At 38.3% G+C, this 27,250-nt stretch overlaps 3 protein-coding genes across 20 annotated transcripts in view; all 3 read right to left on the bottom strand.

Annotated features, from left to right (window-relative positions):
- Nucleotides 1–347: 347 nt before the first annotated feature.
- On the bottom strand, nt 348–6,121 carry habp2 (hyaluronan binding protein 2). The gene is made up of 14 exons (XM_044136814.1): nt 6,075–6,121; nt 5,118–5,229; nt 4,858–4,972; nt 4,670–4,753; nt 4,482–4,592; nt 4,265–4,381; nt 4,066–4,176; nt 2,833–3,004; nt 2,644–2,741; nt 2,173–2,563; nt 1,943–2,085; nt 1,129–1,263; nt 894–1,039; nt 348–760 (listed from the first exon to the last, which is right to left on the bottom strand). Exons 1-14 carry the CDS (start codon nt 6,104–6,106, stop codon nt 596–598), a joined length of 1,932 nt encoding a protein of 643 aa, XP_043992749.1. The 5' UTR covers nt 6,107–6,121; the 3' UTR covers nt 348–595.
- Nucleotides 6,122–6,713: 592 nt separating this feature from the next.
- On the bottom strand, nt 6,714–12,090 carry LOC122842704 (probable E3 ubiquitin-protein ligase TRIML1). The gene is made up of 5 exons (XM_044136823.1): nt 9,030–12,090; nt 8,682–8,915; nt 8,541–8,587; nt 7,554–7,696; nt 6,714–7,469 (listed from the first exon to the last, which is right to left on the bottom strand). The coding sequence occupies exons 2-5, from the start codon at nt 8,880–8,882 to the stop codon at nt 6,898–6,900; spliced, it is 963 nt and encodes a 320-aa protein (XP_043992758.1). The 5' UTR covers nt 8,883–8,915; nt 9,030–12,090; the 3' UTR covers nt 6,714–6,897.
- Nucleotides 12,091–12,238: 148 nt separating this feature from the next.
- ablim1a (actin binding LIM protein 1a) overlaps nt 12,239–27,250 on the bottom strand; it is a 49,144-nt gene continuing 34,132 nt past the window's right edge. For 3 of the 18 annotated variants that reach the window (XM_044136799.1, XM_044136794.1, XM_044136797.1), the window contains exons 8-26: nt 26,650–26,714; nt 26,268–26,312; nt 24,350–24,427; nt 24,080–24,238; nt 23,931–23,975; nt 23,735–23,770; nt 23,521–23,650; nt 22,127–22,246; nt 21,068–21,172; nt 20,691–20,738; nt 19,335–19,475; nt 17,843–17,928; nt 17,609–17,732; nt 17,191–17,252; nt 16,225–16,285; nt 15,996–16,003; nt 15,383–15,457; nt 13,470–13,550; nt 12,239–13,249 (exon numbers count right to left, since the gene is read on the bottom strand). In XM_044136799.1, coding sequence (XP_043992734.1) covers nt 13,136–13,249; nt 13,470–13,550; nt 15,383–15,457; nt 15,996–16,003; nt 16,225–16,285; nt 17,191–17,252; nt 17,609–17,732; nt 17,843–17,928; nt 19,335–19,475; nt 20,691–20,738; nt 21,068–21,172; nt 22,127–22,246; nt 23,521–23,650; nt 23,735–23,770; nt 23,931–23,975; nt 24,080–24,238; nt 24,350–24,427; nt 26,268–26,312; nt 26,650–26,714 — 1,583 coding nt within the window. In that variant the 3' untranslated portion in view covers nt 12,239–13,135. Of the gene's footprint in view, nt 13,250–13,469; nt 13,551–15,382; nt 15,458–15,995; nt 16,004–16,224; nt 16,286–17,190; nt 17,253–17,608; nt 17,733–17,842; nt 17,929–19,334; nt 19,476–20,690; nt 20,739–21,067; nt 21,173–22,126; nt 22,247–23,520; nt 23,651–23,734; nt 23,771–23,930; nt 23,976–24,079; nt 24,239–24,349; nt 24,428–26,267; nt 26,313–26,649; nt 26,715–27,250 lie in introns of those variants that run through there. The other 15 variants (XM_044136795.1, XM_044136800.1, XM_044136798.1 and 12 more) reach the window with 15 other exon arrangements.

Here is a 27,250-nt window from a genome sequence, read left to right as displayed (position 1 = left end):
GGTCTCAAACTCCAGTCCTCGAGGGCCGCAGTCCTGCAACTTTTAGATGTGCCTCTGCTGCACCACACTTGAATAGAATAATTAGGTCATTAGCGAGGCTGTGGAGAACTGATCTGCACAAGGAAGAGGTGAATAAGTCATTTCATTGCAGTGTTTTGTACCTGTGGCACATCTAAAAACTGCAGGACAGCGGCCCTCGAGGACTGGAGTTTGAGACCCCTGATAAACAATAGAAACAAGTTAATTTTTTTTTTATTATGTGACTTGTCAATCACAGATTAATTGGTGTATCGGTTAATTTTACCTTAAATTTGCTAGAATGACAACAGATGAAACAGAAGCAAAAGTTAGATATTTTATCCCTGAAGGAACACAGTGGAGTACACTTTTATTGAGGTTTTCTTTTCAAACTATTTGTCACATTTGTCTGTGAGAAAATGACAAAATATGTTGAGAAAATTTCAAGGGGGTGGGGGCTTTAAAAGAGTTCAATCAGGTGCAGGGCAGTTACAAAATAACACCAAAATAACTTCAATCACATCTTAATTGTCAGCCAAACACGCTGGTATGTTGATAACTAATATCCTTGGGTTATTTAAGCAGGTCTTTGAGTCTTTGACTTGATCCAGTCGAGGAAGTTAGAGACTCTTGAGTAGACTCCTGGTTTGTTTTTCTTTCCACACTGATCTCCCCAGCTCACCACACCATAAACAACACTGGTGTTATTCTGCTTGCAAGTAAGTGGTCCTCCAGAATCCCCCTGAAACAACAAATGAATGGAAAATTAGAGTAGAATACAGAAAATAAAAGTGGCAGGTGGATGCAAAGTACACAGATACACCTAAACATTCAAACAGAATTTAAAGCTACTGTAAAGCATAAAGCTGACTTACCTGGCAGGAATCAACTCCTCCTTGCAGGTAGCCAGCACAGAACATGCCATTATCTAGGATCTTCCCGTAAATAGTGGGCTCGGAGCACTTTGCCTGGCTAATCAGCAGAACATTAGCCTCTAACAGGTGATTCGAGCCATAATCCGCTGCAGATGTGATTTTGAACAATTAGGACAAAACAGTAAGTTGTAGCAAACAGAGTGAACCAAATTATGAGGAAAGGTTGCACACATACATTCCTCTGTGGCCCCCCAACCAGAAATGGTGCATTCAGTCCCATCAGCGATTTGGCCACTGGGCAGACATGCTGTCTTCACAAACTGGGTCTCATTTGCGCAAACTCCATTTGTCCCCCTGAGCCTTAACAAAGCTTAGAAAATACGGATCACATTAATGTCACATAAAAATCTGAATATTTTCCCTAGGTAATTGTTAGAAAAATGGAAGGCAAGAAAATCCTCAAATCAGTTTAGAAAATGAATATGAACCTCACTGGTTATCAAAAATCACTGTCAGGGTTTGTTTTGATTCAAATATCATTTTAGAAACATAAAACCTAAGAGTCTGAGTGTTATTAGTGGTATCCTTGTTTTAAGTACATAAAAACTTGCTCTCTAATCTAAATTAGGCTAATTTTGCTACAAATACAGAGAGAAACATATTTAAATGTAATTCTGCTTGAGAGAGTTACAATGTTGATTAAACTTGCATTTATCTGACGGATTTTAGTTGTACCATTTAATTTTTACACCCGGATCTAAAACTTGCAACAGTTTGCCTTTTTTTTCCCGCCCTAGGGTGCCAGTGTGCTAGGTCTCCAAATTGCTGCTCTCAGCCACTTCCTACTCCTCACTGAAAAACATCTCTACATAAATCTTCACTTTATGAACTTAAATGAGTCTGGTTTTATGGCTTTTTTATTCTTTCACACTTCTTACATGTTTAGCAATTTATTCTTGAGAATTCATATAACTATCATGAGTTATGAGTCTAAAAACAATTGGAGGATAAAAATTGCTCTTTATGGAAGAACTACAGTGCAGTTTTACCTATGTCATTGTAAACAGCTGCAGATGTCTCCCTGTAGTTCTCGTGGACAATCGCATTCTCAACTTCAATGACTTGAGCTGAAGGATCATGTCTGTCCAGTGCCAGGCTACCCATTACCACCTGCATGTCCTTGTTTTGTTCACTGTGAAAAACAAAACACCCAGTAAACAAAAAAGCTGAATGAAAGTCATAATCTAAATTCTTCAAATTTGGAGGCTTGTTTTCTTACACGCAGTGTCCAGCTGTCAGAACCCAGCAACTCTCGATCAGAACTCCTCCACAGACGTGGCTGTATTTCATGTTGGAGTTCTTTGGTTTCTGTTGCAAAGAAACCTGCCAGGGTACTGCTCCAGGACTGACTTTCAGACCTCCAAAGATTCGAGTTAAGATCTTTTTTGGTTGAGCCACTCCGCAAGTTTCAAACTGTTTTGGTGCAGGAGATGAAGATGGTTCTTGGGACGTCTGTGGAGCCTTAGTGGTCTTTGCTGCTTCAGTGGTACCTGGTGGTGGCTGAACAGTAGGAGGCTTGGGGTCACCACTAGGGGTCGGAGGGTCAACGGTAGGAGGTTTGGGGTCACCACTAGGGGTCGGAGGGCCACCAGTAGGAGGTTTGGGTCCGCCTGAAAATGCAAACAAATAGTTTGTCTTTTGTTGACCTCAACATCACAGTCAGAAATCTACTAGGAGCTTTGTTCTGGACCTGTTGGTTCAGGACATTTTTTCACATCACAGTAGTCCCAAAACAATCTTTGTCCTATTCTGAAAAAACACCAGGGTCTTGGTTCTCCATCTGGGTTTCTGCAACATTAAAATAAAACTAAGTAACGTACCATAAATCCATTACATTAACTGTAGTTGTGATACAGTTCAGTCCTGTTTTTGTTCTGACCTGCAGAAGTTATGAGGGCCAAGGCCGTCGTCATCGTCAAACGAGTTGAAGGGATCAGCTCCGTTTTCCAGGATAAAGTGGGAGTTCCAGTAGAGGCAGTCAAAGCCATCATCTGTCTCGCTCACATTTCCACGATAAGACTCGCCATCACCCACATAGCAGTCATTTGGACCTAAAAACACATCCAGTGTCTTAATAAGTAGAAAACTAACAAAGTATGAATGCTTCATGTTTCCAACCCCTTTTCTTGTTCCTGTATTCTCTCTGTTTTAACCTTTTTCCAAAGTTTTATTTGACAGACAATAAACAAACAAAGAATCAAAACACTTTGTATAGAGCAATGTGCATTTGCAGTGAACCCCTCATGAGTCAATAACTTATAGAAACACATTAAGCTTAGACTGCAAGTATTTTCTGATCTGTTTTACTTATACTGATACTGACGTGAGGTTGCATGAAGAGCATCTGTGAAAATCGGTTTTCACACAGATTCTTAACTTGTATCAAGTCTGATCACATGTTTTGGGTCATTTTTCTGCTGGAAAAACATTCTCAAGTCTTTAGCTGCATTCAACAGGTTTTCTTTCAGGACTGTCCTGTTTTTAACTCCATCTGTCTTACCATTAACTTCTGACCTGCTCGAGAAAAATATCCCCACAGCATGATGTTGCTACCACCCTGCTTCACCATTTGGGTGTTGTGTTTAGGGTAATTGAAAGTCAAGAAGAAAATTCCATTTTCCTCTTTGTTGGTGGTGTCCTATTCATAACTTGTGGTGAATAACAAACTTTCTTGACTTTCTTTTTCTTTACCTCTCTTCCATCAAGACTAATACTTTGTACTTTCAAAAAAATTATCTAAAGCTAAGAATTGACTTTTTCTTCTTCTCTAACGCTAATGTTAGCAGTAACTAAAGTTTTTCTTGCCTTTCGTGTCAGTTTAGGTGGGTGGACATGGCTTGGTAGTTTTGACTCTACAGGTCTAGTCCATTCACCAAATATGTGACTTCGGAAGGCAATTGGCTACATTAGATTTTATTTAGGGACACCAGAGAGAGAGTTTAAAACAAATGGAGGCCATCCTTTTTGATTATTTTTAAGAAGACATTTTGAAACTGTAGTGATAACACAATAAAATGTGTCAAAGTCAATGAGACATAAAAAACTACAGGATTCTGTGCACACACATTGGTCTTGGAAAACAAAGAGACCGATATAAGAGTACAGTATTTACCAACATGACAGAAGCGTCCACTGAACCCTTCAGGACACTGACAGTCAAAGTCATTCCCTTCCTGGGTGCACTGGCCACCATTTCTGCACGGATTTGGCTCACACACAGAATCTTTGCACAAAAGAAGGATCAAATACACACAATAAATGTCTTAGAAATGTAACAAGCTGAAGATGTAGTTTTGCTTTTTGACCCTTACATCGTTTGCAGTCTGGAGGCTGGAACGGGTATTTGCATTTGCACTCGTAGAAAGGAGCGGTTGAAGTCCGCACACACTCCCCTTTACCACAAACGCCTATTCTGCACACTTTCGGGCCTGACAACAAAAAGTTTTTTTGTTAGTCTTTTTACAGTCCAACATTACAGTTGGACACTGACAGGAACTTCAAAAAAAGAAGATGACAGCTTCATCCAACCTATCTTGCATTTCCTTCCCTGGAAAGGCTCGGGACAGTCACATTTGTACCCTCTCCTGCCTTTTTTCTTGCACACACCGTTGTTATGACAGGGATTGGGTGTGCATTCGCCTGGCAAATTAAACGGAACTAGGTTTTAATCAGACAAAGAAAGACAACGTTTTAAAGAGTAGGTCTAATCATTATACCACGTAGATCCTGAAGGTCACGAAGCCAGTCCAAAAACGGCTGATCTTCGTCGTCGTCATCAGATGACTCCTTGAAGAAGAAATCTAAAACAATATTTTCATTTCAGATTTGGAATACATTGTTTCTTTTGTTGAATTTTTTTTTTTTATCATAGAATCAGTATTTTATGACAAAATGGAGCTCCAACCTTCAATTATATCTTCAAATGTTGGCTTCTTTTTCTCCCGCCTGTGTCCTCTTGATCCATGTGTGTCTCTGTGTCTGTCTTTGTGTTTGTCTTTGTCTTTGTGTTTAGGTTTCGACTGGTTTGTGAAAAATGACAGTTAGAAATTTGCTAAAGCATTAATAAATAAGTCCACCAAACACAATAATGGCTTTAATAACAATAAACTTCATAGGATAGAACTAAATGAGCAATAATACAAGAAAATACATGTATATACTTACTTCAGTGGAGATAAGGAGCACAGCCAAGACGAGGAAAATGAGAAGCAGCTTCAGTTTCATGATGGCAGAGCACCAGACGACGTCCCAGAGGACAAAATGAGACTGTGCAGTGCTGCAGAGAACCCACACTTTTTCCTACATTTTTACACAAGGACACTAACCTTTGAAACTTTAGTTTAATCTGGCACTCATCCATGATGCTGAGTCAGTTCTATTGATTTAAACATTACAATAAGAGTCCCCACAATGGCATAAAGATGTTTTTACAGCTACTATGAATATTGCATGTTTTTAGAGTAATTTGTGACATGTTTGCGGACTTTTTACATTAAAAACATCCAATTCTAGGAGTGAGCCCTGCACTTGCAACACAAATGTTCAAAGAGCATGTTTGCTAAAACCTCACTGTTTGTGTGTAGACTTTGAATCACATACCCTGGGCATATCAACAAGTGGAGTATTTATACAGTGATGCCATTTCAGGACATGCATATTTCTGCAGGGGCATCTGAGTAAATCAGAATATTATTGAAAAGTTATTTTGCTTTCATAATTTAGTGAAAAGATTAAAATTCATGTAATATGTAATGTAGTAAACTTGATGACACAATTTATTTGTATTTGTTTTGACAGTTTTGTAAAAATAAAAAATAAAAAGAAACAAAAAAGTAACTAAACATTTCAGATCATCAAACAAATAATAAAATCAGACAATAATAACCTAATTAGATACATAATGTAGTCTTCAAATTATGCTTTAATTTCTAAGAGAAAAAAGCTACTGAAACCAACAGTCTGTGGGAACCTGACTGCTCCCCTTTGTGAACTAACAGTTTTGGTTCCGTTTAATTTCCCACAGTCACCATGGTGATTATCTCATCTGTAGAATCAAGAAATCACCTAAATACAACCTGCATGACAACATGAAGTAGACTAAAGATCTTTAAAAACACTCACCTAAAGAAATTTAATGTCAAAGTAATTGACATCTGTCTGTCTGGAAAAGATTATAAAATCATTTCTGAGACTTTGAGACTCCAACCAAAGTGAAAGCCGTTATCTTGACCTGCATGGAAACATGGAACAAACCCGTCTCAAAGTCATTACAAATTTAAGGGCAGAACCTTTTGGACGGTGTGAGTCATATTTGAGCTGGTGTAAAATTTTACACAGTATTTCAGAATAAAACAATTGAACTTATAGACTTCAATGAATTGCTGCAATCAATATAACCATGAACTGTGTTCTTTAACAGAGCGTCATGAGGGAAAATGTACGGTCACAGTTCACAACCTTTAGCTCAAGCACACTTGGGTTGCACAAGAGGATAACGATCCAAAGCACAGCAGCAGGTTCACCTCAGACAGGCTAAAAACAAAAGAAGGATTTGGAGCGGCTCAGCCGAAATCTGGACTTAAATCCAATTTAATACTGGAGCATGACCTCTAAATTTAGCGGAGATGCTTATATTTGTTTTGTAAGCATAACATTCAAGTCTCCTTTAATAGAATTCCTAATTTTGAGCCAAATGAAACATAATTTCATTTTTTGTTCATTTTATTTGATTGAATGTGATTAAAAATCAAAGTCAAAAAGTCAAATCAAAAACAAAAATTTATTATCTATTTAATTTTTGTCTTAAGTTTGAACAGCTTAAAAGACACATGATTGGTGCTGTTGTGATTGGTGGACTACAATGTAAATGGGACCCCAAATCCTATGCTGCTCAGGGTCATATTTGTAAGTCATGTTCTTATTAGGCCTATATGTTCTTATGCAGCTACAGGTCACTTGTAGGAGACGATGCATTACAGATTACAATAGGACTTGAATTGGTGCCGCTGTGGTTGTGACCAGGACACAGGGCCAGGTGGAGGCACTCAGAGAAGGTTCCAGCACAGAATGAGAACAGTGGCGTCATTTTGTCTGCCTCTAAAAACGTCACCAGCCCGCCAGGAAAGCTGCACATAACACCAATTCGACAGAAACGTTTCGTAAAAGGCAGCTGGTGAGGGACCCCTCCATGCCATGCCGTGTATTCCCCATCAAAGAACTCCACACACCAGGACACGGCGCCTCGACCCAGCCAGCACTCCTCAGATACACCTTTGCGAGGAATGGTGGGATAAGTAACACCAAGCTCCCAGTATGTCTTCCCAGTCACATCAATTTCCCAGTAATGGCGGCCAAAGCTGAAGCCCTGCAGACTGATGACGTTGAGGGTGGTGTCGAACCGTCCTGGTTGGTCAGGGAGTTTCTGCCAGGCGTCTGTGTAGGAGACGCTGTCACATTTAGGGGAGATGACCAACTTTGGGTGGGCCGTTTCTGGGTCCAGGTGCACCTCACTGGAATCTGGAAAGAAATGGAGAAAATTCAGTATAAAATGTTTCCTACAGAGATAGCGGTGTAAAGAAGAAAGGTGATGTGGGAACTGACAGCTTTTCAGGAGCTTCTTCATTAATGGAGTCTGCGAGCAGACAAGGAGCAGCATGCTGTTGGTGAGGCTGAGGATCTGGCTAGCTTTAGCTTCATCAAGGCTCACACAGCTGGGATCTGATTGGTTGAGGACATCCAACACTCTGACGAATGAAAACCATGAAGGAAGTATTACATTTTGACATAATACCGTGAAAATTCCTGCTAATTTTTTTTAGCAGAAAATTTCTTATCGTGCCATAAGTACAAACTTCAACTTATTTTATTGGGATTTGATGATAGATCAACACAAGGTAATTCATAATTTAAGCAAAAAAAATCAACAAAATATGCCCCGTTTTTTTAATATTTATCTGATTAACTGTCACGATAATTATTAGAAAAGCTGATTACACAACAAATAATTGTAAGAAAGGAAAATTAAATAGAGAAGAAAACAAGAGACCCATGGTAACTGCAATGATCCACCACTCAGCTGGGAGAATCTATTGGCAGGAAACAGAGGTGTGATCTACCAATCTTCTACCAAAGAGTGGCATTAAGAAAGCCATGAGGTCTGACCAGACAAGGATGAAATTAAACCTTTTGTCCTACTTGCAAATTTGTATGTGTGGTGAAAAAACTGCAATGTTCATAACCCTGAACAGACAATCCCCTCTGTAAAACACGGTGGTGGTAGCATCATGCTGCAGTTTTATTTCCTTCTTGTCGATTGCTCTTCCTCTAATCTGACTGAGAATCCTCTAATTTGGCAAAACAATCTCCAGAAGTGCAACAACTACAACTTTAAGTGTTATCTATGGTTCCATAAAGTATTAGTCTCTGAGGGTTGAAAAAAATGCACACCACACTTTTCAGATTTTTAAAACCATAAGTTATCTTCCTTGCACTTCTCAGTTATGCACTACTTGTGTTGGTCGTCTTATAATTCTCTGAAGAGGAATAGTTTGTGAAGAATCACAAAATAGGAGTTGCAATTATTCATACCTATCTGCTGTCTCTGTGTCGTCCAGTTCAGCATGTAAAACAAACGACTGAAGAATAGTGGAAAATCTAGGTCAGCTGTAGGTTTTTGCTCTTTACATTTAAACTCTCATATATGCTTTTTTTTTTTTTTTTTTTTTTTACCATAGAATCAGGTTCTGTGTCATAGTGCTCCAAAACTAAAGAAAGTCTGGCCAAGTCCTGCTCTATTTCCTGGATCAGAGCACAGTTTCTCTCCATTAGTCCATCCAAGGCAGAGATGGCAGCCCTCTCCTCCATCTCCAGGTGGGACAAGGTGAGCCGCAGGTCTTCCTCCAGAACCATGTGGATCTCCTGATACTTCATCGCTACATTCTCTCTTACCGCTGCAGACTTTTTCTAGGTATAGTAGACATTGAAATCATATAAAATTCTGCCGCTGGATCATTTGTAGAGAAATTGCTAAAATCTCTGCACAGAGAGTTTGTTTTAAGAAATGGGAGTAAAACTCACAGTGATTTCTGATTGACGGGCTGCCAGTTTCTTCAGTCTGTGTTTCACAGCATCCCTTTGCTTCTTCAAAGATTCTAGATGGTTTTCTAATGTCTCCTGTGGGAAATGGTTGCACACTATTTAACAAGCTTACTTCTGATGATTTGCTCACTGTAGTGTGAACATTGTTTAAAGAGAGAGTACTTTCTTGGCACATCTTAGCACTTTAGCTGTTCTGTAAATCGTTTTTATGAGATATGTTTTGAATAACATGGACCAGGAAGCACACAAAAGGACTTTAATCCAAGGCAAGTTAAGCTTTTGGTGAGGTTTTAACAAAATAAACGTTTTTGTTGTTCACACGAATATGCAAAGGTGAACATGATTCACCTGGAACATGATTTTAAAAAAATAGGGTCTTCTAAATCACCGTTTCAATATGGAGATATGGCAGAAAACATTTTCATTTCTTAAAATGTTTCCATGTGGACAGGGACTAAAGCATTGGCAGCAGTAGCAACCTAAGGCCTTCGTATGTCTCTACAAGCCTTACACGGTTTTGGGAAATTTTCTACCATTTTCTCTGCAGATGAAGATACAAGCTATCATAGTTTTTCTTGAGAAATGTCTCTATATTTGTCCTCTGTCACTTTAATGACAAGTAGCAAGGGGTAGAGGTCCATACCCACAGCATCATGCTGCCACCACCATACTTTACAGTGATGGTGTTAGTCAGGTCCTGAGCAGTGGCTGTTTTTTCTCAAACCATAAAGCTTGGAATATAGGCCAAAAAAGACCTACTTCGCCTTTATCAGACAAGAGACTTTTGTATATCTCTTCTAACAATCTATTATGGATGTTTCTGCAAAATTAAAGCAAGTGGATTTATTTCTAACTCACGCTCAATCACCTCAACTTACCTCAGGTGAACTCTGCAGGACGATCTGAAGGATGCTATTTCTTCAATTTTAAAAGTTGTAAATTTGCCTTTACTGTACAGTCTTATTTCTTTTTGTTATGCATTTTCACCTGTGTGTGAGTCTACATGCTTCCATTTGCCTGTCACTTTCTGCTGATAGAAAAAAATATTTCTGTTCTTGTGACAGTTCACCAGTTTAAACATCTCACTGCCTGAAAAGATGTCACATGACTGCTGTACCATTTCTACACAGACTGACATACACACACCAATTCTACTGTAAGCAGTGGTGAAAATGTCTTTATTCTACAAAGATGGAGTTGAACACTGCAGAAGAAAGTTGTTGTGAATAGACCAAGAAGTGAAATTCCACTCTCAATTTGAGAATAAATCACAATCTAGAATTGTCATGGACGTCTTAGTGGTTATTATGCAGGCTTCAAGTTTTAATTTTAATTCATCTTTTTCTCTTTTTAAAACCTTACTGCCCCTGCAGAGATCCCAAGTGCTCATTTCCATTTTTTTTTTCTATTTGGATTCAATTTGTGTCCTCTGCTGAACTGAAAGGTCACAAATCACAAACAACCTGGGAAGAAGCTAAAGTCCAGGCAGAGTTGAGATGTTCACAGCAAAACAGAAACAATTATCCAACGGGTCACAAAAAACTAGATCAAACAGGACTAAACTGAGAACTGCAGAACAGAAAATCTGAATAAGAGTTGTAGAAAACTGCGGTAAATGATTAAATACAAGATATTATAAGGTATAGGGTGTGGAATTTCTGACTTTGTTTTTACAGAAGAAAGGGGAAAATATTGCAGAAGGTATGAAACCTCAAAGATTGAAATGCAAACTCAAAGGATGAAACCCCTGATAAAGGAAAAAGAGTTTGAGGACATAGTTTTCTGAGATAAAATAAGGAAAAACCATAAAAGAGTGCAGTTGTGGATCTTTCCTTTCACCACAATGCAGTAAATCTTAGACTGGAGCCTTCTGTAGTGTAATGTTTTCAGCACTCAATACAAATATTTTTGGTACAACTATGGATTTGCAAAGTTAGCATGTATTGCATGAATGGTGGGACTTCAACAGGTCAGCTGAAAACTGCTGAAGAAGCAGCAGTCAGAGCAGACTGACGATCTGAAACTGCTGATTCATCAAGTTCAGATCTGAAGAATCAGCATCAGTTTCTGAAAGGAATGCAGTACTCTGAGTAGTAGAACATATCCGTCTTGCTTTCAATAGTTTGGAATGATACACTGCTTTTGGTAAACAATCACAAAAGTAATTTGGGGGAAGACTTGGAGGACATCCCCACATCTTTTTTAAAGGCAGTTTAGGTTCCCTGCTGTTTTTACCATCCAAAAACATTATCACATTGTCAAGCACCAGTACCAAGCCGAAACCAGCTGCTCCAGCTGGAGCCAGTTGCCCTTTAGTTATTTTTGTTGCTTTTTTTTTCTTTACATATTTTGAACTTCATCTTGTTTTGTAGGGTGAGTGGCATCTCACTCATTGGCACCCAAATGTAACATTGATTAATGTTATAAAAATCTATGCAAATGCTCTGTCTGTACTAATAAAGATTCACTCACTTCAGCACGCCGAATGCTTGAAACTGAAATCAAAAAACTAACGGCATGAGCTACTTTTCAATTATCCAATTAATTTAAGAACTATCTTCCTGCTTAAGTGCTCTTAAAGATCATGGAAATGTCATTACCAGATGGTCACTTGAACGTTAAATTTAAAAATCCCCAAATAGGTGACACCATGGTAAAAGTGACATCTTGATTCAGCCAAACACTGTGAATTCAACACATTTGAACCCAACACACTCCCAGTATTCAAACCGGGAGTGAATTCAAAGCAACACAAATACCTCAAGACCTGACAGGAGTTGCTATTCCACAACTTGTGCTTCATTTACATTTAATCATATTTTCCAGCAGCTATACATGAGGCAGCTCAAAGATTACCATTCTTTTGTAAGGGTAACTTTTCTTACAGAAATATTTTAAGTATTTTTTATTTAGAACTTAAAAAAATCTAAATAAGTGAAGTCATAGCCTGTCTTGATTCAACTGAATATTTTTCAGTTGAGAAAACTTTCTGAAAAATTGCAACAGACAACAGTAGTATGAGCATTTTACAGTAAAATTAAATGGAGACTTCTCATGAAGATTTTAGGTTTGTATTTCAGTCCAAAGATAATTTCCCATCCTGTGCTAACATCCCTAAATGTCCACATCAACATATCAGAAAAAAAGCTGAGAGTAACTTTGTGATGGCAGAGGATCAGTGTTCACAGTTCATGGCAATTAAAATTTTTATTGGCTTAGATTTCAATACAACAAATGGCAGTGTGTTTTTTTTTTTCATTTATAAAACAATACTTTCAAATACAGTTGTTTCTTGAAATAGGGGGTCGTATCTATTTGAGTGTAACTATATGTTGGAAACAGCCTTAAAATATAAGATTCTTACTTCCAATATAAGTAAAGGTAAGGTGTATAACTTTGTTTATGAGAGCCTGAGAAAAGAGACATTTTTTTGTCCATTCAGATGAACAATTTGTGTGCATGAAAGCCACGGGGAAGAAGACTGGTGATATGCCGGCTATTGGAGGATTCATTTCCACGTAGATCCAGTCAAACAGTTGGCGGGTGTGCTCACCGTGTTCCCACAGGCTTTTCTCATCGTATTGTATCTTAAAAGACTCACTGAGCCGATTCTTAAAACCTTTGGGCTAAAACTGTTTCAGCCCAAGCAAAACAAAAAGTTGACACACTTTTGAGCTACAGGCATGGGCATTTTTGTGACTGTGCCATGATGGTCTACTGTAATTACAAAGTTCCACGGGAATCAACAGCAAATAGGGAGAAACAAGCAGTAAAGTAAAGGAAGGATTTTCACTTAAAGCAAAGCAGGAGGTAAAATAAGTGCAGTCAAAGCAAATAAAACTTGACCCATCTCATCATTCTTTGTCATTTTTGAACATGGAAGAATTTTCCATTCATTATTGAAGTCCATCATTGCAACATCAGTCCATTTCTTGGAATCCCCAGATATATCCAGGCAACGTAAGCAAAAACAAAAAGAAGAAAATAAAAGGAAATAACCCAGAACCTACATCTAGATTACAACTGTGTGCTATCTGATTGTATGTACAGAATAATGCATGCTATAAATTAGAAAAACTAAAAAACTAAAAGAGCTTGGCCTTCTTTTTCATGTCGTTGCGTTTCCACAGGGGAAGCCTGTCAAACTCCTGGATCTCCATTCCAAAGATCTCAAAGAACGTTTCGGGTGCTAAGTGGCGCTAGAAATGAGAACAAAGGTGGAGAAAAAACAAAGGAGGGGGGAGGGTGGGGGTTCTCAGTTAGCATCAAAGCTGTAAAAAAAGGGCTTTGCTGCAAAAATGACAAGGAGCAACTGATACTGCATGTTCTCAGCTACAGATGCAAGTTTGTGTAACAATGCTGTTGACACAAAATCAAAATGCAGTGTTAACTGAGGAGCATCAGGAGGAAAACCGATACCTCCAGTCTGGTTCTGTCCACATCCCTGGGCAGTTTAGCTCTCCCTCTACTGGTTATCATGAGCATTTCATAGGGATACACCTTCAGAAGGAGACATGCATCATTAAACAGATAAAATCTTTAGCTAAGCCCCAAAAACGAACAAATATCACCAAACAAAATCACTAAATTTTAAGCTTTTGGGTAATTCTGACTGTGAGAAAGGTTGGGAGAGCAGGTATGTGACAGGAGGCTGACTGGGTTTGTTTTGTTAAGGATATTCAGGAAATGCAGGTGCTTTGATGTGCACAATCTTTTAGTTCTTAAACATGCAAACTATCAGATAAAGAGAGGAAGAAATGACTTCAAACTCATGTAACTGGTTATAGTTTGAGAAGCATTTAATATTTAATGGAAACTAAAAAAATAAAAAATAAAGAGGACCAACATCTTTAATGTAGGTCATATAGATCCACATGGGAATGATTGTCCTGGATTCCAGGTGCTGGTATTTTTCTAACTAACTGAAGAATAGACTAGTTAATCCTAATCCCAGCTGAGATGCTCAATAATAAGCACTACTGAAAACTCTTTGAAGCCCCTGACCAACTCATAGCCACACAGTAATGCCCTTGTACACTACATACACAGTATATAGTGATATGAGTTGTTTGGATGACTTCCTGGATTTTTACACTGTATGTTCCATACAGTATCCAGTCACTTTGAGTCAAAGCCATGTGCAGATGAGCATGAAGAAGCCAGCATGCTATAAGCGCTTGAGTGACTCGGCAGCTCCTTAAGCAGTATGCTGAATCAGGAACCCAGCTAAAGTGAGTATTTTGTTGTTTTGCTAAAAGAATGTATGGGGATTTTTTTAGGGTTTATTTTGCAAAATAACTACATTAACTGTCCCTGGTCTATCTGATCATATTTTAGCCCATATGTTGTCTCTTAAATACAGTTTCTTGCAAAAGTGGCCCTGGCATTTGAACTATTTCACATTTTGAGTCATTGTAACCACAAGACTCACTGTGTTTTTAGTGGGATGGAGAAATTTTATGCAACATGATACGTGTTTTTATTTTTGTTTATTATTTTTACCTTAAAATCTGAGAAGTTGTGAACATTTTTATACTATCCATCTGAACCTATACGTTGTGCAACTACTAACAGCTAAGGAAATGTTTAGATCAAAGTATATTGATGTGCTAGGATGGCCCAGTTAAAGTCAACCACCATGCTGTGGGATCCTTCTCTTTAGCAGGATCAGAGAAGTTGATGAGGAGAAGAATGGAGTGTGCATTAGTTTTAAACCATCCTGAGGCAAATGTTTTCTAAGTCTCTAATAACGTGCCTCATCTAGATACTGAAAGTTGATCACATACGTCTCTGCAAAATAGCTCAACCTCAATCAGGACTGATGGTACAGTCTTGACTTTGAATAGGCCACTAATATATATATATATATATATATATATATATATATATATATATATATATATACACATTTTCCCTTCTAAATTTCAGATGGTTTGACTTGTTTTTAATGAAGGCTATTTAAGCCAACACACACCTGTTTTATTTGATAGTTAAATGAAATTGCATTGAATTTAACTTTTAGGTTATCACAGTAAAGTGAGTGGGATAAAAATGCATGCTGTACTATTTTATTTGAAAAACCTGAAAGCAATGTATCATTTTCCTTGCACTTCACAATTGTGCCCCACTTTGTGTTGCCCCAATAAAATTCATAGACGTTTGTGGTTGTAATGAGACAAAATGTGAAAAGGTTTAAGGAATATGAATGTTTTTGCAAGGCTCTATATTTCTAAATCCACTATAAACATTCAAATACAGTCAAAAAGGAGACATTGTACTCTTTTTTAAATGTATCACATTCGTAATTGATACAAAAAGAAAAAGATACTTGCTTTTGGTTCCAACATATTAGGCATAGATACTCCCCTGTCCATCCTTGCAAGTGCTGCACGGCCATCCTTAATGTGCTAAAGGATAGAACATATACACATGTAATATAGTGGAAGGGGACTGCAAGGTTCATGGCATGAATATATGTCCACTCATGACAGTGGGTGCAGTTTTTACTGGATGGAGCGAGTAGCTTGAATACAGCTCTGCTTCTTAGTATTAAACATGGGCAGTCGTTTACAGCTTTCCTAAATATACAGCGATTGTTGTTTTTTTTATGTCGTTCATTTAAATAAAATAAGGATAACATGTAGCTTGAGTCATCACATTGATAAATAACACAGAATAAGACATGAAGCAATGGTTATACATTGCATTTACAGTACACTTGTTCAGCTACTTGGCATATGTGTGTTTGCTTCTTATATTTGTTGGAAACCACAGCACAATATGCCTTGTAGTTGAAACAAATTCAAATAGTGATGCAAGCAAGGAGCAGGAGTGGGTGGTGTGCATTCAGGGCAAGGTGACTCTTGCAACCCAATGACCAAGCATAGTATATGATGGAAAGATGAGGAGGCATGCCATGTGAAGAAAAGCAGATGAGAGACATACCTGAAACTCTGCAGGACAAAATGGGACAAAGAATGAGACTCACAGTTAATGGTTTGCTGTCGAGTCCCCCTGCAAGGCTATGTTTATCTACAGCACTGCTGTCCTTAATGAAAATCAAATATTTCAAAGTGCATGTCTGTGTATATGTACGCTTTACAGGCCAATTCTAATGCTGAATTACTCTGGTGAAACTTGCTTTGTGTGGCTTTGTTCTGTTTGAAGTGCTCACCTCTTCCTCCACCACACATGTCTCCATAGCTGTTGTACTGGGTGAAATCTGTAGACTGAGGCTGAAAAAACCCCCAGAGAAATCAGCTTGTTAACTTAGGGAAAAATTTATCTTACAGAGGTTTCACTCCATGTTTTGATATCTGTTTTCATAGATTTCTTTACATATAATACTCAAACCCCTATTGGTGTGTATTAAGTTTCTTTTTTTTTTTTTTTACTAGACAACATTATGAACATACTCGCATAACTAAGCATAAACCATAATACAAACTATAACTAAATACAATCAAGTAGTGATAAAAAGCAAACAAGGAAACCACAGACAAACAATTCAAATGTTGAACATGCTTATATATAAAACGTTTAGTGATAACAGCCAAACAACATATTGTAGTCAGTTCAGATAGAAATAATATTTCTTTTTTTATTTTCAGCCAACTTTGACGGTCTTTACAAAATACACAGACAACCTCAAATTAATGTTCTAAACTATCACCCTGAATGAAACAAGGAATACAGTTAACTCCATTCAAATCATATTCACTGAGGGTTAAACTCAATGTATTTTAATTTGCATGTCTTTCATTTTATGAAGGAAATACAACTTGTCTAATTTATGAGAATATATTTAATTAGGGCCACCTTGTGGATTGTTTCTTCAAACTGTTGTCGAAATCACGAGGATTTCTACAAGAGTTTGATGTGCTCAGTTGACTTTAGTTGGTCTGATAAATCCTGTAACGTGCAGAAGTTGCATCCAAAAGGGATTTTACTAAATATTAACTGAGTGAGAACAAATCCACTCAGAAAAATTACAATTACAATTGCGTGTGCTCTCCTTTTAGTTGTTCTATCATATTATAGTTTGTGGTTGTTAACAAGAAAAAATGTAGACAAGTTCACAGTGTATGAAAGCTGTGTACGTTACTGTTTATGCAACATCCGCACGTCAAGTTTTTCTTACCCGATGCAGACCGTTCCGTCCATAACCAGGCAGAGAGTTGGTCTTGGTTGGAGACGTTGGATCTGAAACACAAATTATACACAATGTACTTAAAAAAATTTTTACATTTCTTTTTTTTAAGGTTTTGTTGGCTCTATTTATCTTTTGAGAGTGGTCAAAGAGGAAAGTGGGTCATGAGAGACAGGGAAGACATGCAGCAAAGGTCATCAGGCCAGGACTCAAACTTGTGACGGCTGCATCGAGGACTAAGACCTCCATACGTGGGTTGTGCTTTAACCCTGCGCCACCATAGCACTCCAAGTTGAATTTCTAACTTAGGATGTTTTACGATGTAGGGAAATTACAGTACAGATGTTCTGTTAAGGTACATTGCTGACAAATCAAGAGTAAACCAGCTGAGGAGGCTGTTTCTGGCTACCTGCGTCACAGTTGTTCATTTTGGGATCGTAGCGCTGAGCAGAGAGGCTGCGTGCGTGCCGCTCCCTAATCTGCTCTTTCTCCATCTCCTCCTTCAGAATGAGTTTTCCCAGTCCAGACTGAATCTGCACAGTCAAAACCAAACATTAATCCAACGCCAAATAGCTTCAGAGAATAAACTAAGACAGCAATACAGAATTTACAGAAACAGGAATCTAAATATTATCCGACCAACCTTACTGAGATGTTCTTCCTGAAGTTGCTTTCTTTTCAAAGCTTCTTCCTCCTCCTCCTCTCTAGACCGCCTCCTCCCTTCTGAACCTACAGGATTTTAGAGAAGTTACAAAAACCATCATAAGACTTAATTACACTTAACAAAGAACTCAATCAAACCTGTGTCCTTTAAGGAGACCATGCCTTACAGACACGTCCAGTGAAAAGTTTACATACACTCATTTAAGGCTGATTAATTTAGGTATTTTCTAATTTAAGTGAAATATTTTTCCCAGGGTGGAACCATAATACACCAAACAACCTCACTAATTTAAAAAAACAAAGGAACTGGGAGAAAAACATTTGTAAAGTATGCATAGTAGCTGGGTCAGTACCAACCATCTTAAGTCAACTCTACCAACTCTGTCAAAAACATTGGTAAAAAATATCCAGCCAGAAACATTCCAGATGAATGTTAATGACTACAAAGAGAATCAGAATCAAGTTTTCTGACCATGACTCAAGATATTTTACTTCGGTTTCCAGCACTCACAGCGTACAGATATTTATTGTAAATGTATAAAGTTTAGAAAAAATGCATTAAATAATAAAATGAACAGTATACGTACGTAAATGTACAGTCATTTTTATATAAAGAAAAGAAGAAATCAAAAGACAGGTTCTAGTAGTGCAAATATGCTAACACTGTTTCACCAACCTAAATATAAGAGGTTAAATAATTTGTGTCCAGGATGTGTGGGGTCTGCAGAGAAGTTAGTAAAACTTAATCGAAGAATTATGGAAGTGTACGTGTGTATTTGAGCTTTAATGCATAATTTCAATACTTTATTCATAAGAGAAAATCAACAAAAAAGTCAAAATCACAAACCCAATTTCTGCTTTTATGCAGCCATTTCACCCTGGGAAAAGAATGGCTAAAATAAATACATAGACGCCTGTAATTATTATGACACCTACAAAGAGAGGATGTGAACTTCTCACCAGTATTATTTGTTGAGGGCACAGAAAAACAAAACAAACATGGCTGACTCAATGACTAACAGGTGGACGATTTAACACAAGTCTGAGACAGAGCTGACGAGACAGACAAACAGAGAGAGATTTGTTGGACTATTTGAATACACAGACGTCACAGCTAAATTACACAATTTAGAGGATGTCAAATACACAGAATGTAAGACAGACAGACAAAAGTTTGAAGTCAGTCTCAGTTATCTCTGTCCAGGTTATTTGTGATGCTTTTATGATTAGCTGAATGAATAAAGCAAGACCTCCTGAAGCAGAAAATAAGATGGCAGCAACAGAAACCAACCACGCCTTCACTCAGCGCAAGCAAAACTTAAATGGCAACTGATGGGTAGATAAAGGAGTACACTGGGGGTTAATGGAGGGAGGCAGGTAAACTGGGGGTAGGAAACAAGCAGAGCTCAGGCTGGGTGAGCTTTTATTTTACCACCAGGGGGGAACTACGCACACACAACCATCTATCGTACCTAAAACAGCGAGAGAGTGGGGCCAACAGTCGCCCTCACTCCGGGAGCTGTCATCCAGGGAGGGAGCATGGGCAGCAGGGAAGGTGGCGGATCTGATGATGTCCTCACCAGACTTGCTTTGCTGAGCTACGGCAGCTGTATCTAGGTTGGTAACCATGGGAACTAAACTATCAGTGTCTGGGTCACAGTCTCAGCCACAAGGAAATATCTTAGCGCCACAATCATTCAGTACTGGGTCATGTGTTCACAGTGCAAAAATGACTTTCCCTAGCAAGTCACTGCGTGTCATGCAGAGCAATAAAACAAGATGAAGCAGCTAATCCAATTCAGATGAAAACCTAATGTCTAGTCAAGAAAGCAAACTCTGCAACCCAATAACATCCAAAATAGAGCTGCGACATCTCTGTTCAGAGGTAAAAGCTTAGTGAATAAGGTGTTAAAGACACATATCTATTTTTTTACTATCAATAAAAAAATACTTCCTCCACTTTAAACTTGAAAACTGATAGATTTAAACAGAGTTGAGTTTGTTGCAGGCAGGGGAATACAATAAGAATGCTGCTTCAACCTAAAGCATCAAATAGGTTAAAGTAAACTATAATAACTACTCCGATCTCATCTTTAAGTCATGTGGGGAAATATTCTGACAGTTGATGTGCTTAACCACACTTAACATGTCATTGGGTCAATTCTGGGTCAAACATTTCAAGCTCATTTAGATTTTTTGTCAATTAAAAGAAGGAAAATATGTGAACTGGATCAGTTTTTGGGGGAATTTAACCAAATTTAATTACAATTTATATGAGCAAAGAAAACAGGACTTATATGAATAAGCTAGCAAGCTCAGGTTGCAAATTCTATCCGATGAAATCCAATAAATTAGTATATTAAAGCCCATATAATATTGTAGTTTAGCTTGCACAATGCTGCTCATGGAGAATTAACATTATCGCCTACTAATGCAACCCAGCGAGAGTTTTGCACGTTGTCTTATCCGAGCCACAATCACACCATTTCCAGAACTTGTTGACATGGACAAAGTGCAGTGTAGAAGCAAACTACAGACAGAAAAGGATTAGAGACAGACTTCAAACATCACACTGACACTGAAGGTGACTATGATTAGATGAACACACTGAGTCAACTGGGCTCAGTTGAGATTTTTTCTTCAACCTCCAAAAATGTTTTTTGTTGTTTTTAGATTTAATACTCCTTAGCGCTTAGATAGAACATATCCAGGAATGGGAATCACAACTATTAAAAACATTTCTGCTTTAATAATCACTCAGTAAGGAATTTTCAGTTTTCTAGAATTATTATTCTGCAAAACAAATCCTCGATTAGGCAGAAAGTTACCGTGTAGTTTGTAGATGGGCGGTTTTCTGTAGATGTTGATCCCCTGATCTGAAAGCAAAAAAATACAGAAAAAACCTAACTTAGAAAACTGCTTTGTGTATTTACTTAAATTATTTTTGCCTGGTATTAAAATTGTTTGATGAGCTGATACATTTGAGCGTGACAAAAAAGCAAAAAGACAAGACGTCTGCACTGTTCATCATGTTTATAAGCCAGCTTAATTTTTTTATACATATTTTGTGGCTGTAGGTCTAAAAGTGGATCCCTTACGGTGTAGAGAGAGACAGAAAGAAACAAACCAATTGAGACAACAATATAACAGAAATGCAAAGAGAGTCAACAGGACGAGCAGTGACAGGGTGCGCTCCAGCTCCTACCTGGGACGTGGAAATGTTTAGGGGTCTGAGAGAGAGGCGGGGTGACCGGCCGGCTGTCGGGCCTGAGCGGCAGGGGGGAACTCCGGCCACTCGGTGGGTCGGGGCCTCCAGTGAGAAGAACCGAGAACAGAACATGAGCAGGTTCACTGAAGTCTGAATTGCGCAACACACAGGGGCCAAAAGGACCAGGTGAGAGGATGATGGAAGAACAAGACGCGTTCTGGAAAACCCAATTGATGGAGTTGAACAGATGCAGCTCAAACTAACAGATAAAGTGCTCTGGAGATGGTAAATAATGTAGCTTAATCATAGGAGCTTTTATTCAGGAAACTAATTCCTCTGCAGCAGCAGCAAATCTTCACAGTAGAGGGGAGAAATATTTGTGCCCTGTGAAATTTTCCACATTTTCTCATATTCAAGCCACAAACTGACTCGTGTTCTCTAGCAAACCTCTGAGGCTTTTATAAGTCACTCTGTCTTCTGAGAGCAATTGGTTGCAATGCTTTTTCCTAGGGAGCAAAAATAAAGCTGAATGCAATTGCATGCCACACTTTTCAGATTTTATCTTGTAACATTTGAAAAAACTTGTATGTTATGTACCTCTTTGTGTTCCAATTGAACACATTGAACTTTATGGTTGTAATGGGACAAAGTCAGAAAATGTTCAGTATGAATGAATATTTCTGGGGGGCAGTATGCCTAACCCCTTTATTGTGTTTTAGTTTTAGATTTAAATGACCTATTGTGCAATCCAATAGGGGTGATGAGACATTAGATATTGACTTTGTTTTGCAGATACCTGAAAAGTGCATGCAAAATGACTGAAGACAAACAGTGAGTCTGTCAGCTATTTTAGTCAAACTGGTGCAAATTGGTGAAAATGTAAGGGTTTGGCTGCAGGACTCTTCTTAAGGCAAACTACAGGTGTGGTTCTGACGGGATATGGAGATGGATCCGGGTGACAGATGACACACTAATGAGGGGCAGCCATCTGACTGAATGGAAATGACGTGTTGCTTCAAAACTGGGCGTCAGACACATGTGGCTTAGGCCCCTTACCTTGGCTATGGGGGAGGAAGTGGTGTCTGAAAGGGGAGGTGGGACGAGAGTCACTATTTCTGGAGCCCACACTGTTACTGCACAGGGAGGAGCAGAGCTTCTGCATGCCTGTCAGAGCTTCTGCAAGGAGGGAGGAAAGGTGTGGGGCAGAAACCCCAGTACCAGGCAGCAGAAGTGGACAATGTGAGGAGAAGGAGGAGGAGGAGGAAGTAACAGGGTGAGACGGCAGGGGGCCAAAGGAAAGGGGAGAAATACATGAGTCAAATGTGAAAAGGAAATAAAAGACACCCAAAGTGAAAGGTAAGAAGTAGGGGGGAAAAAAACAAGTGTTAAACTTAAAAAGTACAAGGCCTTTTTGCCCCCTTACTAGTTTGTACCATCACTTCACGCTGTTGCCATTCCATTCTAACCAACCTGCTCATTCACGAGCAGGTTGCGCCAATTATTTTACCATTGTACCGAAAAAACACAAAGTCTTACCAAGGAATTTTGGCCTAGTTTCTAGTGCAAATAACTTAGTGCACTTGAAATAAAACAAAACTAACTTACAAGTAACTTTCAAGCAAGTTATAGGAGCTTATTTTAAGTGTATAATTCCTTAATATTGAATTGAAAGAAAAGTACTAGATTATTAACTTAGCGCTTTAGTGATTTTATAACTTAGAAAACATTTTGCACAATTTTTACCAGATTAATTCTAAAGCGCTAATTTACTTGGTTGTTTTGTAAACTTTCAGTTGAATAAAGTTCAAAGTCTGTGATGAAGTTTTGGTTATCGACTGCTGAATTTCTCAAGTAGTTGCACATTTATATTCATGCTCTTATTTTGAAGTGGGTGAAAACTGTTTAGGCAGTAGTATCGCTTTCTCTCCTCACATTCTCTCTCAATTTCTTTACCCAAAACTTTATTTCAAACTTAGAAATAGGATGAAAATAAAACACGGACAGTAGAGAGCAACATAAAAATATGAATATAATACCTAAGGCATTACAGTGTATGTAAATTATATCATGAAAATTAAATTGTTGCTCAATGGTTATAGTCTTTCAAGGGCAGATATAATGTAAATTGAAGTTAGCGATTTAGCATTAGCTTCCACAAAATTTTGTGATTAGCATTAAAAGAATTAATGTTTACGAGTAGTTCTTTAAGGTTAGCAAAACTAAGTTTTAAGTTTGCTGTGCCCAACACTGTATGTTTATTTATATTAATTACTGAAAATTACATTAAGTCATTGCTCCTGAATCTCCAAACAGAGGTAACAACTATCAAAGAGATATTCCACCAAACCAATTTTTCATCACAATGAGGAAAGTGAGCATGAATCATTTTCAAGATGATAAGCGTCACAATAAGCCTGAAATCATTTGTTTTGTACTCTTCGAGTACGCACCAGGTCTGTGAAAATGCTGCGGTGAACGTGATAGGGTGGGAGTGTAACCGTGGCGATTATACACCGGGGACCCTATGGAGCCTTGACTGGTGGATCTTTGGAGAATGCGGTCCCTCCTGTCGTAAAAACTCTGTCACACATGCACAGATAGGGATTGTTTTATTGAGATTATTCACGTTGTAATTCACAGTGCAAACGGAAACGACTGGCTCACCTCAGCTGATGGGGTTGGTGACATGTTTCTTGACGACTTGAAAAATAAAACAAACAGTTCTGATTCAGAACAGCTGTTTTTTGTTTTTGTTTTTTTTATATATAACAAAGATTAAATACAATTTAGATTTCCTTTTTCAGTCAGTGAGTAATGGTTTTATAACTTTCATAACAATGTTCATTGGGAGACATCTTACCTTATCATCGGGCATTGGGGAACGCTCCCGTCTAGCAGAGTAGAGCTGAGCAAAATAAAACAGAATTATTTTTTTCTCATCTTTACCAGGGTACTAGACATTTTGGTGTGCATTTAGCAGGAGAATAATCATGCAGTTATTGTATTTACCTCTCCCACACACTCTCGTCTCTCATCTTTCTCGTCCAGAGAGGTTGTGTACATAGGTTCATATGTGATAAGATCGGGGCGCTCAATGTCATAAATGGCTTTAACTTTTGGAATGGCAGCTAGGTCTCTGTAATCAAGGATCTCATTGTCTACTTTTGCCTAGGGAGACAAATATGCAAACACACACAAGAATAAAGGGAGCTTATTGAGATTTGAAACTCTATCTAGATATATTTAGACATGTACAGCATGTCAGCGGGAGTTTCTCACATAGATGGTGTGACCCGGTGAGCCAGGTATGCTTGAACCAGGTCGGGAACAAATGCTCTCAGATGACGACCTCGTAGGCTATGAAATACAAAAACATGAGTAGACTTTTTTAAAAACTATCTTTGAGTCACTCTTATAACACAATCCACATCTAGCTGCAATTTGCAAAAGCAACTACATTTTAATTCATTTGAATATCACCGAAAAGTTAATTTACTTCCCCAAATGAATTAAAGTCAAACTCACATATTATATAGGTCCATCACATACAGGGTGACACATTTTAAGCATTTATTTCTGATCATTTCAGTGATTATGGTTTACAGCTAATGAAAAACTAAAATTTAGTTTCTCAGAAAATATAAACATTACTTAAGAACAACGAACCCAGCAGCACAGAATTGCTATGATACAGAAATCATGAAGAAGACAAACTTAACAGTTATACAACAGACATTCATTGACACCCTCACATGAAAAATAAGCCACAAAAAGACTTTGCAAAAGAAGTTTACTGTTTACAGAGAGCTGTGTCCAAGCGTACAAACAGGAAAGTTTAGTGGTAGAAAATAAATGCAAAAACATCAGAGATGTTTGCAGCTTAATGTTTATGTGTATCTGAGGCTCCTTTTGCATGAATTACTGAATCAATGCAGCGTGGCATGGATGCAATCAGCTATGCTGAGGCATTAAGAAAGCCCAGATGGCCTTGATAGCCTTCAGTTCACCTCCATTGTTGGTTCTGGTCTCCACTAAACAAACTCCAGTTATTTTTCTCAGCCCAGGTAAAACACTTTTGACATTGTCTCTGATTCAGAAGTGCCAGAAGTGTGACAGTAGTAGTAAATGTCTTTTATGTGTGTGGTGGACCTTGTGAATCTCCCCTAAACTCTAGAATCACCTTATTTTACAATCCCCTCTATGCTTCAGTTGTTCCTGTTATTTGTGTAGCTTTTTTAATAGACATTTTCCTTCCACTAAGCTTTTTGCAGTTTGTTAAGAGCCATCTTCTTTAACAATGACCTTTTGTGGCGTGCCTTTGGCAATGTACTTGCTTGAAAACTCATAAGCTGCCAGAGTTTCTCATGACTTTGTCAGCCATAGCTTTATTATGACAATACATTCCTATACTAATGGTTTTGTTGTTCTAATGAGATATTTATAATTTTCTAAGAAACTGAATTCTGGGTGTCTTAATGGTGTTCTAGTTTTTTGGAATGCACTTGTAGATTATTATCCAATCCCCCTGAACGGTTCACATTAGGTTAGTTGTATGGGCAATGACGGGGGAACCACCTTATATCTTACAGCAAGGTTGCCCAAATCCAGTCCTGGGGAGCTGCAATTCTACAACTTTCAAATGTATCTCTGCTCCAACCCATTTGAATCGAAAGAATGGTTCGTTTCAACATTTTGATTCAGTTGTGTTGCAGCAGGGATGTGTTTAAAAGTTGAAAGACATAGTAGTTGGTCTTCTGCACTCCGGTCTTAAAGTAACCTAAGCTACTTAATACTAACATGTCATCTCATGATTAGTTCATTCGTTTGCAATTTTTGCAAAGTGAATGAGTGCTTTAGCTCTGTGGTTTGATGATCTAAAGAGCCTCATGCTTGGAAATGAGAAAGCTGAATGGCGGCGGCAGCAGCAGGTCTGAATCAGATGAGTTTTGGGTAAATGGAGGTTTTGTAAAAAATTACTCAAAACTCAAAGGTTTTCTCCTCCACCAAATGTGTGCCTCCTTGTCTCATCATGCAGCTTAGAAGTGAAGTAGGTTAACTCTGCACTGAATGGCTGAGCCAAAGAGAGGGCACTGCAGGCTGTCTCCAGTAGGTGGCAGTATGTAGTGATCTGGGTCCGTAATGTATGTGGTGGAAATACAGGATGATGCCATCTGATAGCCAATACTGAATACAGTACCTGCCTTTCTGTTTGTTGGAGGAATAAGAGGGACGGAGGCAACAGCTGTGGAGGAAGGGAGAGGGGGGGTTCACAGTGCCTCTTCTGCCCAACACCAGTTCACACACACACACACACACACCCACGCACACACGCACACACACACACACCCCATCACATGTAAATATGAACAAACACACGCACACAGCCTTGACAGTGCCCAAGCAGGCAAATTATTTTAACCAGACGGTTAAGGTTTAACAAGTCCATCCAGGGAACGATAAGAGAGCATGTTGAGCTTGTTACACATTCTTTATCTCTATCATTTCCTGGAAAATAATGTCAAGAGGGCTATAAAGAAAGGAAACAGGAAGTGGCATATAAATAATTCCCAAATTCCTACCCGTTCTCTGTGTCTCTCCTCTGTTCTGGTGGTGTTCTTGCACCCAGGATGCCACACTGTCGAGCCTTGGAAGCAAGATGGAAGACAATTATAAAACCCAAAAAAAATATTAGCAATCATCATTAAAAGCCAAATCTGTGCCAAGAAAAGAACCAATCTTCATGAACTCTACAAATTTTGACAAGAATATGGATCAAATATTCCTCCTTCAACAAATATGTGGGAAAATTGTTGATAGCTGCACGTGTTTTATTTGACTAAAGATAAATGTATGGCTGAGTTTCTCAAGATCTTGCTGGGATATTAATCCTTTAACTTTAGAAATGTTTTTCAGGTGATAGAAGATCGACATTGTAATTGTCTTTATTTGTCTTTGAAATTTCAGGTGTTGGTTAGGTTTAAGGTAAGGGTCAAGTTTAGCCTATATAAATTAATTAATTAAAAATAAATTTAAGTCAATGGAAAGTCTTTGTGGAGATAGAAAGACATGCCTAAAATATTCCCGTATGGACATACAAATAACATGATTATTGTTTGACAAGTTTAACTCCAAAGCAGAAAATGACATTAAGTTAAAAAAATTAAAACAATGCTACTTAAG

The sequence above is a fragment of the Gambusia affinis genome, linkage group LG13, assembly GCF_019740435.1.
Source record: "Gambusia affinis linkage group LG13, SWU_Gaff_1.0, whole genome shotgun sequence".
Taxonomy (NCBI): Eukaryota; Metazoa; Chordata; class Actinopteri; order Cyprinodontiformes; family Poeciliidae; genus Gambusia; species Gambusia affinis.
Note: the sequence above shows the minus strand (reverse complement) of the source record. Positions and strands in the feature narration are given on the sequence as shown.

Excerpts from the sequence above, each read along its gene's own strand:
- habp2 (XM_044136814.1), bottom strand. The coding sequence starts at position 6,106 with ATGTCAATTACTTTGACATTAAATTTCTTTAG. Across the intron at positions 4,754-4,857 it reads ATTTGAAGATATAATTGAAG|ATTTCTTCTTCAAGGAGTCA; the intron begins GTTGGAGCTCCA and ends ATATTGTTTTAG. Across the intron at positions 2,564-2,643 it reads AAAATGTCCTGAACCAACAG|GCGGACCCAAACCTCCTACT; the intron begins GTCCAGAACAAA and ends TTGCATTTTCAG.
- LOC122842704 (XM_044136823.1), bottom strand. The coding sequence starts at position 8,882 with ATGAAGTATCAGGAGATCCACATGGTTCTGGAGGAAGACCTGCGGCTC. Across the intron at positions 8,588-8,681 it reads ACACAGAACCTGATTCTATG|TCGTTTGTTTTACATGCTGA; the intron begins GTAAAAAAAAAA and ends ACTATTCTTCAG. Across the intron at positions 7,697-8,540 it reads GACACAGAGACAGCAGATAG|AGTGTTGGATGTCCTCAACC; the intron begins GTATGAATAATT and ends TTCATTCGTCAG.